This window comes from Hypanus sabinus, chromosome 25 (genome assembly GCF_030144855.1).
Source record: "Hypanus sabinus isolate sHypSab1 chromosome 25, sHypSab1.hap1, whole genome shotgun sequence".
Classification (NCBI taxonomy): Eukaryota; Metazoa; Chordata; class Chondrichthyes; order Myliobatiformes; family Dasyatidae; genus Hypanus; species Hypanus sabinus.
In genome coordinates, this window is record NC_082730.1 from 20,729,222 (window position 1) to 20,743,824 (window position 14,603).

Sequence of the window (14,603 nt, forward strand, 5' to 3'; positions counted from 1 at the left end):
ATCTGTCCAAAGACAGCATCCACTGCAGTTCCACGCTCTCTCAGCAATGCAGAACTTGTTCATGCCAGATTGATAGTCACCATGGATTTCTGCACACAAGTGTCACCCTTGATTGTGTATGCCTCATCACCCACCTCCTTCTTACTTAGAGCGGGACGTGCATCTTTGTTAAAATATTTTATTTTCGCTCTAAGTAAGAACTGGGATTCAATTCTAAACAAGGTGGGACAGCGGAAACCTAATTGGTTGGGGATTAACCAATCAGGAAGGACGGATGACAGGGATTATATACCACCAGACTAGACATACCTAGGGTTCATCCCTTATGAAGATGGCAGAGTTTGTCATCAAGACGTTAGTTAAAATTTATACCTGTACCTAGCTGGAAGCCAGTGAACAGTTTATTCATCATATATGCCGGGAAAGCATTAGACCTTTTTCGTGGCCCTGTGTTACAGGGAAAGTTTGAATAGGTTAGGATTTATTCCCTGGAGCATGGGAGAATGAGGAGAAATCATATAGAGGTATAGAAAGTATGAGGAGGTTTTATTTTATCCCCATCATGCATTCAAGTCTTTTCCCCTCAGGTTGCGTGAGCCTAGAACTAGAGATTATAGGTTTACAATGAAAAGTGAAATATTTAAGGAGAATCTGTGGGAAACCTAATTCATTCAGAGAGTGGTGCAAGTGTGGGATGAAATGAAGCAGAAGTAGTAGATATGCATTCAGTTGAAACATTTAAGACAAATTTAGATAGGTAAGTAGATGGAAGGGGCTTGGAAGGATATTGTCTGTGTGCAGGTAGATAGGAGAGATAAAGAGAGGGAGAGATTAATTTTATTTGTCACATGCACATCAAAACATACAGTGAAAATGTGTCACTTGTGTCAGCAACTAACACACTCGAGGGTGAGTTGGAGGGCGGCCCGCAAGTGTCGCCATGCGTCTGGTGGCAACATTCCATCCCCATAATCTACTAGCCCCTAACCTGTACGCCATTGGACTGTGGGAGGAAACCAGAGCACCCAGAGGAAACCCAACCGGTCACAGGGAGGACGTACAAACACCTTACAGACAGTAGTGGGGATCAAATGCTGATCGCTGGCGCTGCGCTAACCAGGACCAGGCTGGCGCATTAAGGGGCCTGAGTCTGTGCTGTGGTACTCTATTACTCTAAATATTCACAGTTCAATCGATCAGGAGACTCTATCTCCGATACTTACTTGAAATAAAGTGCTGGTTCCTGTCAACCGGGCTGGACTGAGAGTGGCCACAGGACTTAAAGTACTCCAGAAATGTATGCTGGAGAGCAGTGGACTGGGAGTCAGCAAGAAGGGAGTCTGAAACAAGTAGAACAAAGTTAGAACCATCAACATCTGCCAATCACAGATCATGGGCTTTATCTAGTGATGACAATCTTCCTGCAACACTGGAGTCTAGAACTTACTCCCTGAAAAGTTGTGGTTACTTTCGAACAAATGAACATTTTCAAGGCTAAATTCACCAGCTGCATACGTAACAAAAGGTTGACAAGCTATTCAAAGAAGAAACCAGCGAAACCTGAATCTATTCCAAAGGCCCAACTTCAGTGAATGGATCAAGATTTGGAAGAAATTTGAAACAGTGGAAGGGGCACAGCAAAGTTGCACTCTATGTGAGGTATAGGAAGAATAGTGTTTGTTACCTCAGAGGTGAAGTGTAACAAATTAATGAATGTGCAACATTAGGATAGAACAGATAAAAACAGACATTCATCTTCTATCGTTTCCTTAAGACACAGAACGAGGTCATTTGACTTTCTATTAATGATGAACTTTATTTAAAATCCAGATTTAAAAATACATGTAAATTGGGAATTATTCACAATTAATATTAATTAGGAATTAATAATTCATAATTTACATGTATACGGAATTAGCATTGGTCTGTTAGTGCAACTTGCAACAAAATCAACATTCAACAATTATAAAGAATAAGGAATTAGATAAAATATAAAGTTGGAGATTAAAGTACAGATTTGGATTAAAGTATGTATAAATAAATACCAGCATCTACTTACAATGTAAATATTATTATAAAAAGTGGTTTAAAGTGTTTACAGTGTAATACAGTGTAATGCAGTGACAGCGGCAATCGATAGAGGGTGCTTGGGGGTGGGCGGCTAACTAGAATGGTAGATCAGATTAACTGCCTGGGGGGAGAAACTTCTAAGATAGCATGAAGTTTTTCTTTTAAGAGACTCCATAATATATTGTTTTAGAATTTTTTTCAAATGCTGACACTCCAGGAGGAACCTGTGGTTTGCATGTGTAAAGTATGTTTCATTATACTTTTTGAAGTGTTTGTATCTTGATTTATAATGTTAGAGGTACTGTGTAGCAATGAATATTTAAAGTTTCATCAGAACTCTTTCCCCAGTGCCTGCCAAGGATCTCAAAGCTGAAACATTTACTCTGTTTCTCTTTCCGCAGGGGTTGCCTGACCTGCAGAGTGTTTCCAAGCGTTTTCTGTTTTTATTTCAGACATACAACATCTGCAGCTTTTCTTTTGATTTACACTGTTGTTTGAAATGTTGTTTCAATTTCTAGCTGTAGTGTGCTTCGAATCTCCTGTGTGGAGGAGAGGATTAATTGACTCAAAGGCAAGTCTTCTGACCTTGACCAAGGTAAGACCAATGCCAATTTTTCATTGCTATTCAACGTGACTGCCTGCCCCTCTCCCACAGTCACCTCTGTACCACTGTGAACCTGGCATAATAGCATGCTGACTTCTGCAATGAGTGTTGAGAACTCCCTCTAAGCGATAGGTCCTGAGTGAACACATCCCAGGGTCTCAAAAGAATTGAGTAGTGATATGGTTGACGCACTGGTTTTTAATTTTTTCTTTTTTTTTAATATTTGGGGCATGTTTCTTTAAATTGGAAATTTTAAAAGACAGAGAGTTAGAAAACGTCAAGACATTTAGCTTAACATCTGTCAGAGGGAACATGTTAGGTGTAATTATTGAAGGCATTACAGCAGAACATTTACAAACTTTCACGGTAATTAGGCAAAATCAACATGGACTGTGATCAAACTTGATTCTGCCTTCAATTAACTGGAATTCTTTGATAAGTAATGTCTGCTGCGGATAAAAGGAAACCAATGGACGTTTAGCGCTTTTCAGAAGGCTTTTGAGAAGGTGCCACATGTAATAGAACGCGGAAAAGTACAGCATAGCACAGGCTTTGCAGCCCGCTATGCTGTGCCAATCTTTTAACCTACTCCAATATCAACCTAATCCTTCCCTTCCACATAGCCTTCCAAACTTCGCTCATCCATACGCCTCATAAAGATCCCTAATGTATCTGCCCTAACGCGACCGCAGGCAGTGCATTCCACACACCTACCATCCTATATAAAAACTGACTTCTGACAGCCTCCCACACTTTAACCATATAACCATATAACAATTACAGCATGGAAACAGGCCATCTTGGCCCTTCTAGTCCGTGCCAAATGCTTACTCCCACCTAGTTCCACTGATCTGCACTCAGCCCATAATCCTCCATTCCTTTCCTGACCATATACCTATCCAATTTTTTTTTAAATGACGATATTGAACCTGCCTCTACCACTTCTACTGGAAACTCATTCCACACAGCTACCACTCTCTGAGTAAAGAAGTTCCTGAGTAAAGAAGTAAAGAACTTACCCCTCGTGTTACTTTTGCCCCTGAACTCCCAACTCATGTCCGCTTGTTTGTATCTCCCCTACTCTCAATGGAAAAAGCCTATCCACGTCAACTCTATCTATCCCACACATAATTTTAAATACCTCTATCAAGTCCCTCCTCAACCCTCTATGCTTTAAAGAATAAAGACCTAACTTGTTCAACCTTTCTCTGTAACTTACATGCTGAAACCCAGGTAACATTCTAGTAAATCTCCTCTGTACTCTATTTTGCTGACATCTTTCCTATAATTCGGTGACCAGAACTGTACACAATACTCTAAATTTGGCCTCACCAATGCCTTGTACAATTTTAACATTACATCCCAACTCCTATACTCAATGCTCTGATTAATAAAGGCCATCATACCAAAAGCTTTCTTCACCACCCTATCCACATGAAATTCCACCTTCAGACAACTATGCACCATTATTCCTAGATCACTCTGTTCTTCTGCATTCTTCAATGCCCTACCATGTATGTCCTATTTTGATTAGTTCTACCAAAATGTAGCACCTCACACTTTAAACTCCATCTGCCATCTTTCAGCCCACTCTTGTAAATGGCCTAAACCTCTGTGTAAGCTTTGAAAACCTACTTCACTATCCAAAACACCACCTACCTTAGTATCATCTGCATACTTACTAACCCAATTTACCACCCCATCATCCAGATCATTAATGTATATGACAAACAACATTGGACCCAGTACAGATCCCAGAGGCACACCACTAGTTACCAGCCTCCAACCTGTAAAACAGTTATTCACCACTAGACACTCCCGTCTCCCATCCAGCCACTGTTGAAGCCATTTTACTAATTCAATATTAATACCTAATGATTGAACCTTCCTAACTAATCTTCCGTGCGAAACCTTGTCAAAGGCCTTACTGAAGTCCATATAGACAACATCCACTGCTTTACCCTTGTCAACCTTCCTAGTAACCTCTTAAAAAAATTCAATAAGATTTGTCAAACATGACCTTCCATGCACAAATCCATGCTGACTGTTCCTAATCAGACCCTGTCTATCCAGATAGTTATATATACCATCTCTAGGAATACTCTCCATTAATTTACCCACCACTGACGTCAAACTTACAGGCCTATAATTGCTAGGTTTACTCTTAGAACCCTTTTTAAACAATGGAACCACATGAGCAATATGTCAATCCTCCGGCACCATCCCCGTTTCTAATGACATTTGAAATATGTCCCCCATCTCTTTTGGCACATAGCCGTCTACTCTGATTCTCTAAGGGACCAATTTCATTCCTCACTATCATTTTGCTATTAATGTATCTGTAGAAACCCTTTGGATTTATTTTCACCTTACTTGCCAAAGCAACCTCATATCTTCTTTTAGCTTTTTTAATTTCTTTCTTAAGAGTCTTCTTACATTCTTTATATTCCTCGAGCACCTCATTTATTCCATGCTGCCTATATTTATTGTAGATCACTCTCTTTTTCCGAACCAAGTTTCCAATATCCCTTCAAAGCCATGGCTCTCTCAAACTTTTAACCTATTCTTTCAACCTAACAGGAAGATAAAGATTCTGTACCCTCAAAATTTCACCTTTAAATGACCTCCGTTTCTCTATTACATCCTTCCCATAAAACAAATTGTCCCAATCCACTTCTTCTAAATCCTTTTGCACCTCCTCAAAGTTAGCCTTTCTCCAATCAAAAATTTCAACCCTGGGTCCAGTCCTATCCTTCACCATAATTATATTGAAACTAATGGCATTGTGATCGCTGGACCTGAAGTGCTCCCCAACACATTCCTCCGTTCCCTGACCTATCTCATTCCATAACAGGAGATCCAACACTGCCTCTTCCTAGTTGGTACCTCTATATTGCTGCAAAAAAACTATGCTGCACATATTTTACAGACTTGCTTAAATTTTACACACTTTAATCTAAACAAAGAATATAAAACACTGATCACAGTGTGGGGCAGGTAACATGGGTTGGGGTGCAACAGTAGCACAGCGGTTAGCACAACGCTCCTGCAACTCGGGGTTTCAGAGTTTGGAGTTCAATTCCAACGACATCTGTAAGGAGCCTGTGGAATGTGTGGCTTTTCTCCGGGTGCTCCAGTTTCCTCCTACAGTCCAAAGACGTATTGGTTAGTAACCTCCCCTTCACATGTTCTACCAGTCTATTGTCGCCAGTTCAATCTTCCATGCGGTGGTGTGCTGGGGCAATGGCATCAATACGGGTGATGCCAACAGGCTCAATAAACTGATTAGAAAGTTTGGCTCTGTTATAGAAGTCAGACTGGACACACTGGAGTCCGTGGTAGAACAAAGGACCCTACAAAAAATCCTGGCAATTCTGGACAATGTTTCCCACCCTCTGCATGCCACCTTGGCTGAACAGAGGAGCATATTTAGTAATAGACCAAGACAACTGTGCTGCTCCAAACAGCGCTATATGAGGTAATTTCTACCCTCGGCCATTAGGCTCTATAATGTCAACTTGGAGCTGGGGAAGTGATGATCCCCTCTTGTTAGACTGTTTGCGGTAAATTCTTTTTTGTTTTTTCTACATCTCTTCTAATATTTATATCTGAACTTTTAATGCTATTGTGACATTTAATTTCCTTTGGGAGCAATAAAGCATCTATCTATCTATCTCTTAATTGGTCATTGTAAATAGTCCTATGATTAAGCTAAGTTTGATTGAGGGATTTCTGCGCAGCGCAGTTCAAAAGGCTGGAAGGGTCTATTCTACACAGTATGTCAATCAACCAATAAACATATTGGCATAGACAGAATTTGGACTGGCTAACAGGAAACACAAAGTGGACATAACTGACACTTCTTCGGGTTGGCTAGATGTAGAGTGTGGTATTCTACAGGGATCAATGTTGGGTCTCCAAATTTAGAAGGCTGTGCTTCAGGACAATGGTGAAACATTATCTGGAAAAAAACAGTACTGGTCTCTTTATTAAACAAGGATATTAATGCATTGGAAGCAGCTCAAAGGATTAGATAGGTTATATAAAAGGAAAGACAGATAAGACTGGGCTTCTACCGCTGGGATTCAGAACAGAGAGGACACTTGATCAGAGCATTTAACATTCTCAGGGCTCTTGACATGGTGAATGTAGAGAAAAGGTTTCTTCCCTTTTGGGAGTATCTAGAACTAGGGATCATGAACTGAAAATAAAATCTCATTGAAGGTATGAGACATTTTCATTTTCTCTCAAGGGATCGTTGGATTTTAGAACTCTCTCCCTCTAGGTGCGGTGGAACCAGGATGTTAGAATATTTTTAGAATATATTCTTAAGGCAGAGGTAGACAGATTCGTAATAAGCATGGGATGGTGGTGGGGGCAGGGAAGGTGGGAATGAAAGATAACTGTGCAAAGGTAACGACATGGAGTTGAAGCTCCGATCAGAGCAGCTAACATTTCATTAATGAAGATGTTCATATTTGATGCAGCAGGTTCGAGGGGCTGAGTGGACTACTCCTGTTCTAATTTGTATATTTGCATGAAGGGCTGGAATGCATCGGAGACATAATGATTTGAAGCTCAGCATGTATGAAAGAATAGCAGTTTTAGTAATATGCTTTTCACTTTGATTTTTCACTCCAGCACTCTGAGTGAAGATCTGGAAGCAGGGTCATAGATTGAAAGGGCCAATCATTTGGGATTGAAATGAAGAGAAATTCCTTAACTCAGATCTTGGGAATTCCTTACCCTAAAAGGTCATGGATGTTGGGTGTATCCAAACAAAAAAACAATGAATCTTGGAAATCAAATGGAGTCAATGAATTTGCAAAGAAGAAAATTAGCTTAATATCAGGAGATATTTACTGAATATCGGGAGATATTAAAAGGAGGATGAGAAATCTTATAGAAGTTTGGATAGGTAGGTAGATAAGAGGGGTATGGAGGGCTCAGTCCGGATGCAGGTGGATGGGACTAGGTAGATTGGGTCCACACAGACTAGATGGACTGAAGGGCCTGTTTCTGTGCTGTAGTGCTCGATGACTCTGTCACAGGATTTATAGGGTTGGTAGGAGAGAGTGGTGCTGAGGTAATAGATCAACCAGGATGTTTTGAATAATGGAGTGGGCTCGATGGACTGCTAGCCTACAATGATGCACATTCCTTATATTCACAATAAGACTTATCAAAACAGATTCCCATTGCAATCCACTATTCAGAGAGGGATGTGTTGTGATAACTTACCTGAGTTAAGTAGGCTGGTGTCAAGGATGCTGCTGGCAGGGGAGGACTCGGTAAGCCCAGTGGGCTCGGGTCACTGCCAGTGATGACCAGGGCAGGGGCGAGTTCCAGCTCCTTGGGCTTCTTTGACCTGCCCTTCTGGTGCTTTGCTTCCGCATTGTCCTGTGACAGATCCTCCCCGTCGGAGGGCTCCAGCGATTGTGTCAGGTGGTCCGAAGGGCTGGTGGCCAGCTCCGCCTCGATGGGCAAGTCAGCAGGGGGGTCGAAGGAGGAGGCTAAGAGGGGGGAGCCGGGGCTTAGGGGCAGAGGAGCGGAGGGCGAGACAGAGGAGATGGGTGGGGTGGTGGTGAAAGAGGTCACCACACTCGGCACAGATGAAGTTTCTTCCGACAACTCGGGCTTCGGTGAGGCTGCAGTTGGCGTGGGGATCACCACTGGTTCTACCGCAGGGAGGGGTGAGGGTCTTTTCGGCGGGTTGGTCACAAACTTAATCACGGTCACCGGTTCCTGGCAAAGCGGCAGCCTCTTCTCCTCTGGCACCTTCTCCGCAGGGTTCTCGATCTTGATGGATTTAAAGATGTTTGGGTTGGCTTGCAGTGAGTTCAAGGTGAAGGATGAGTAAAGGCCCGACCGAATGTAATCATTACGGTTGGAGTTCTTGGAGGAAGATGAAGCTCCCTTCTCCTGGGTATGGTTCTCCTTGTCCTTTGGCAGCCTACTCATTTCTGGCAAGCTGAAATCAACACCATTCTCACCCTTACCCACCATGTTGACATCCATCTTTAATATCTCTGGATAGCACACAAACTTGTACACAAACTTCTGTCCATTCACCTTTTTAATAATGTTCTGTAGATTGAATGAGAAAATACAGAATAAATACTTTAATATACATTATGATTGTCACAGGTCACATCATGGTTTGAAGGGCCTATTCCTGCATTATACTGTTTGTCCTATGTTACTCAAATTCTATTTGCCTTGGGCAAAAACATACTTTTAATAAATCTCAGAGTTAAACTGAATAATTTACATGAAAACAAGTACGACATTTACAAAAATGATTCCAAGAAATGTGTGATGTAGAACCTCATACTGTGCAATGCTGAATAACATTAATTCCAAGAACAACCTCATTTTCATATCACTTAAACTCCTGTCCAGCAAAAGTCTACAAACGCAGCTGTATAACTATTAATTGAGTTTACCTGTAATACTTGTGAAGGAGAATTCCTCACCTCTACCACTGTTCGTACACCCACAGGAAAATGAATCTCAGGGTTGTATGTGGTGACATATATGTACTCTGATCATAAACTTTACTTTGAACTTCGAATTTTTTTAAGACCATAAGATATGGGAGCAGAATTGTGCCTCTGGCCCATTGAGTCTACTCCGCCATTTCATCATGGCTAATCCATTTCCCTCTCAGCCTCAATCTCCTGTCTTCCTCCTGTGTCTCTTCGTGCCCTGACTAGTCAAGAGTCAATCAACCTCTGACTTAAATATACCCAATGACTTGGCCTTGACAGCCGCCTGTGTGGTGAACTATGTGCCTGTCTGGACATGCCCCCTGCTGAATGCTCCTGTGGCTCCTCCCACAGGCCCCTGTATAAAGGCGATCTGAGGCCTGACGCTCGGCCTCAGTCTCCAGGACATAGTATGATGGACACTCACTCCTGGTTCCTTCTTCCAGTCAATAAAAGCCGATATCTCGCCTTACGTCTCAGTGTGAGTTATTGATGGTGCATCAGCCTGTGGCAACGAATTCCACAGATTCACCACTCTCTGGATAAAGAAATTCCTTCTCATTTCCATTCTAAATGGATGTCCCTCTATTTTGAGGCTGTGTCCTCTTGGTCTTAGACTCCCCCACCGTAGAAACCATCCTTTCCAAACCTACCCTATCGAGGCCTTTCTAGATTCGATGGGTTTCAATGAGATCATACTTATTCTTCTGAATTCCCATGAATACAAGCACAGAGCCATCAAAAGCTCCTCATAGCATAAGCCGTTCAATCCCAGAACCATTTTAGTGAACCTTCTTTATGCAAAGAAATGCTTCCCGATATCCCTTAGCATGATGCTGGCTTTAAACTTCCCTGTCTTAGTCTCCCTATTGCTGAAAACCACTAGCCTCACCCTTCACCTTTGATAATACACCACATAACATAAAAGTGCACCAATCATTTTGAATAATAGCAGCCAACATCTGTACAAGCCCATTATCCAGATGGAAGGAACCAGAGGACATATCTAGCACAACGGCTTTAAGGATCTTACTGGTGACCCCAAGGTTAGGGGTCTCTAGCTTTGACCTTGCCCAAAACAGTGGGAAAACCTCACTGGAAAGTCCACTGGCCATGGACAGCATGGCCAGAAATCTAAGATCCTGCTTGACTCAAAGTAAGATTGTGTCCACGAGTACCAATCAAAGAACACATTGCGTAAACCTGCCTGTGAGGATCTTTTGTGGGAGGCATTTCTTTTCTCCGTACTGGATCTTTTCTCCATACTCCGATCAAGGTACTGGAGTATTCAAGTGTGAAAACTTCCATGTGTTACAAAAGAAGCTAAGAAAGGTTTCTCCTTCACTATTGTCAGTTCCTATCAAAACCCTCAATTAAACCTCTCCACTCTTTTCCATATTCCCATTAATACAAGCAGTTCTATAATCTTCCCCCTCATATTCTGGCCCTTGGAACTGTACTAACATTCACTAATGGAGAGCAGGTAGAGTTGCTATCAAAGAAACTGTTTTATAGACAATCATGTTCAAAATTAGGACAGCATAAATGAGCTAGTTAGTACCAGAGAAGGCAGATCTAGTTAGTGACTTTCTTGTTATCTATGGAGACAAGACAGACAGCAGATTCTGGAAGTTGGAACAACAAACAAACTATTGGAGGAACTTGGTGGGCCAAGCAGCATCCATGGGGATGAGGCAATTGTCGATGTTTTGGTCCCAATGCATGCTTTTAACCCCAAACATTGACCGTTTCTTCCCCCTGATGTGCCGGATGTGCTGAGTTCCTCCAGCAGATTGTTTGTTGATCCAGATATCCAGACATCTCTGCTACGTAGCTGACTCAAACACTGATTATAGGCTCTGAGCTTTGGAATTCTGTACATCATAGGGCTGTGGGCACCGGCTTTCTGAACACAAGGATATTAGAGCACTTGGGGATAAGCCAAGGGGAATTAGGGTTCACGATTGATTGTGACACTTAATGATAGAGCAAGCTCAAGGAACCAACTGATCTGTTGATGTTCCAATGCCTTCTATTTTTCTGCTTTGACATTTAGAACTACCTTGTCTACCTAGGACAGAGGAACAAGTTTGCCAGGAAGATAATAATCTGTACCTTGTCGTAATAGTAGCGTAGTGCACGACTCAGCTTATCATAATTCATATTGGGTTTGTTCTTGCGGAAGCCCCAAAGTTTGGCTACGTCCTCGGCTTTCAGAAGCTTGAACTCCCCGTCGTTCGAGGTCCAGCAGATCAGGTGGTCGTTCTTGGGCTCCAGGAGCAGCTGCAGCAAGAACTGCCACAGGGTGATGGTATTGTCCATGCCTGGAACTGCCTCCTGCTGAACAGGCACAAGTTATACGGATCAATGGTTCCATTTAATATCAGAGAATGTGTATAGTATACAACCTGAAATTCTTACTCTCCACAGACATCCATGAAACAGAAGAAAAACCCCAAAGAATGAATGACAGAAAAACAATAGATCCCCAAAGCTCCACTTGTTCCAATCACTCAAGTTCAAGTTTACTATCATTCAACTAAACTCATAAAACATTGTTCCTCTAGGGCCAAGGTGTAAAACATAGTATATACAGTCACATTCAGGCCGAGATAAAGGGCCTCAGCCTGAAACTTCAATTGCTTATTCCTCTCCATGGATGCTGCCTGATCTGCTGTTTATCCACCATTTTCTGTTTGTTGCACAAAATTTCAGTCTGTGCTTTGTTTTTAAATGAGAGGTAAAGACTGATATGACTCCCATGCTTCTATGGAAGGTGATGTAACAGGTTACTTTATTTGTACCTGAAGGAGGAGATGCAAACATGACTTTAAAATCAAACACAAAATGCTGGAAATCCAAAGCAACACGCGCAAAACGCTGAAGGAAGTCAGCAGGTCAAACAGCATCTAAGGAAATGAATAAACAGTCGACATGCTGGGCCAGGACCCTTCATCAGGACTCCAGCATTTTGTGTAGGTTGCATACGACGTTAATGTATCATTCAAATACAGCAGATCTCAGCATGTCCTCAGTAGTGGCACTGGCTTTGGGTTTATCAGGAGGAATGATGCAGTTGTGCCTTGAGAAGCACCTTGAACCCAAACTAGCAAATTCAGAAGTGATGCCACTCACTAAGACAAGTTACCTCGATAGCTCAGATAAAACCTGCTACTGTCAGACAATCCAGTTGAAATTGAAATAATTACAATACAGGTAAAACGTCAGTGTCACAGGACAGATCCTAAATATATATTACGAGAAGTTAGCGTTTCACATCAAACAGGTTGAGCAATGGCACATCAGGATGGGAAAAGAAGGAGCAGAAACCAAATTAAGAAGATGAGGGGAGAGGGAGGGTAAAAGAGGGCAGGTGATGGGGAGATCAGGTGAGGGGAATGGAGGTGGGTGGGGAGAAAATGAGAAGTTGGGAGGTGATAGGTGGAAGAGATAAAGGGATGAAGAAGAAGGAATCCGATAGGAGAGGAGAGGGGAGCACAGGCAAAAGGGAAAAAGGAGAGTGAGGTGATGGGAAGGTGAGGAAAAGAGAAAGGATAAAAAGGGAACCAGAATGGGGAATGGAAAATGAAAGATGGGGGAGAGGGGAGAATAAGAAGTGTCAGAGAAGGTGGGGTCTGGCCGAAGAATAGAAGCAACTAAAAGATGGGGGTGAGCAAAATAATAGAAATCAGAACAATCAGTAGGGAGCAGGTGAAGTGGAAATATTGATAATGCTGAAATTCCAACGCAAAATGATATATCAGTGGGTATATTCAGTCAGAATATTGCAGTGAAGCTCAGCTTTTAAGGATGATGTGGTGAACTACATATACCTGTCTCGACACGCCCCCCCCTGCTGACTGCTCCTGTGGCTCCTCCCACAGACCCCTGTATAAAGGCGATCGAGGCCTGAACCTGGCCTCTCAGTCTCCAGGATGTAGTATGGTGGTCACTCACTGCTTGTTCCTTCTTCCAGTCAATAAAAGCCGTTATCTCGCCTTACGTCTCAGAGTGAGTTATTGATGGTGCATCAGATGAGACCTTTTTTTTCTGAATCAGAGAACTATCTCTCTCTCTCTCTCCCCATCTCCCTGCCTCTTGCTCCCCACCCCTCCATTCTTCCATTTTTCCCCCCTCTCTCTTTCTCCCTCCCTTCCTCTCTCACACTAATTGATTTTATTCATTGAAGGTGGCAATGCTACTTTTCAGACACCAGATGGCACTTGGTAGATAATCAGAATCAGGTTTAATATCACTGGCCTATGTCATGAAAGCTGTTGTTTTGCGACACCGGTGCACTGCACAACATAATAATAAATTGGAATAAGATATATTAAAAATTAAATTAAATAATCAGTGCAAAGAGAGAGGTTTTTTTTTAATACTGAGGCAGTGTCATGGTTTCATTGTCTGTTCAGAAATCGAGTGGCGGAGGGAAATAGGCTGTTCCTCAGACGTTGAGTGTGTGTCTTCAGGCTTCTGTACCTCATTCCTGATGGTAGCAATGAGAAGAGGGCAAGGCCTGGGTAGTGAAGATCTTAGATGACGGATGCTGCTTTTCCAGGGCAATGCTTCATGTGAAAGTGCTCAGTGGTTGGGTGAGCTTTACCTGTGATGTACTGGGCTGAATCCACTACATTTTGTAGGAATTTCTGCTCAAAGGCATTGGTGCTCCCATACCAGGCCGTAATGCAGCCAGTCAGCATACTTTCCACTACACACATATATAAGTTTCCCAAGGTTTTTGATAGAGTGATGAATCGCTGCAGACTCTTGAGGAAGTAGAGGCACTGTCATGATTTCTTTGCGATTATATTTATATGATGGGTCTAAGACAGTTCCTCTGGGATAGTGACTCTCAGGAATTTAAAATTATTGACCCTCTCCACCTCCAAACCTCTGATGAGTACTGGTTCATGGACCTCTGGTTTCCCTCTCATGAAGTCTATGGTCAGTTCTGCAGTCTTATTGACACTGAGTGACAGGCTGTTGTTATGCCCCCATGTCGGCTACCCCGCAGAGTGTGATATGGCCAGCTACATCATGGTCGACGCTCAGCTGGAGGGCTGAAGAAGCGCTATAAGGATCAGATGACGAATGCTTTAAGGAAGTGCAAGATCAGACCTGAGGACCTGGAGGATGTTGCTGCTGACCGTAACACTTGGCGACAGCTGTGTAGGGACGGGGTTTGTATTCTGGAGATGGAAAGAACAACCAGAAGACTGCAGAAGAGAGCCAGGAGAAATGCAGCCATGGTTGCCATCACTACCACCACTACCACATATACATGTCCCACCTGTAACAGAGCTGTGGGTTCAGGATAGGACTGTATAGTCATCAAAGATCTCTCTATTAAAGGAGTGGACGTCGTCATCGGATTCCGATAGACAACTGAAGAAGATTACACTACTCAGCCAAATTTTCAATCTCCCTCCTGTATG

At 42.5% G+C, this 14,603-nt stretch overlaps 1 protein-coding gene across 4 annotated transcripts in view; it reads right to left on the minus strand.

The window, feature by feature from the left end:
• Nucleotides 1-14,603, minus strand: part of LOC132381081 (ETS domain-containing protein Elk-4-like) — a 65,444-nt gene that overhangs the window by 24,252 nt on the left and 26,589 nt on the right. For 3 of the 4 annotated variants that reach the window (XR_009507924.1, XM_059950269.1, XM_059950270.1), the window contains 3 exons: nucleotides 11,278-11,499; nucleotides 7,916-8,761; nucleotides 1,224-1,340 (listed from right to left, as the gene is read on the minus strand). Coding sequence is in view for 3 of the 4 variants with exons in the window: in XM_059950269.1 (XP_059806252.1) it covers nucleotides 1,224-1,340; nucleotides 7,916-8,761; nucleotides 11,278-11,484 (1,170 nt within the window). In the remaining variant the exon portion in view is untranslated. Of the gene's footprint in view, nucleotides 1-1,223; nucleotides 1,341-7,915; nucleotides 8,762-11,277; nucleotides 11,503-14,603 lie in introns of all 4 variants that reach the window. The other variant, XM_059950271.1, reaches the window with a different exon arrangement.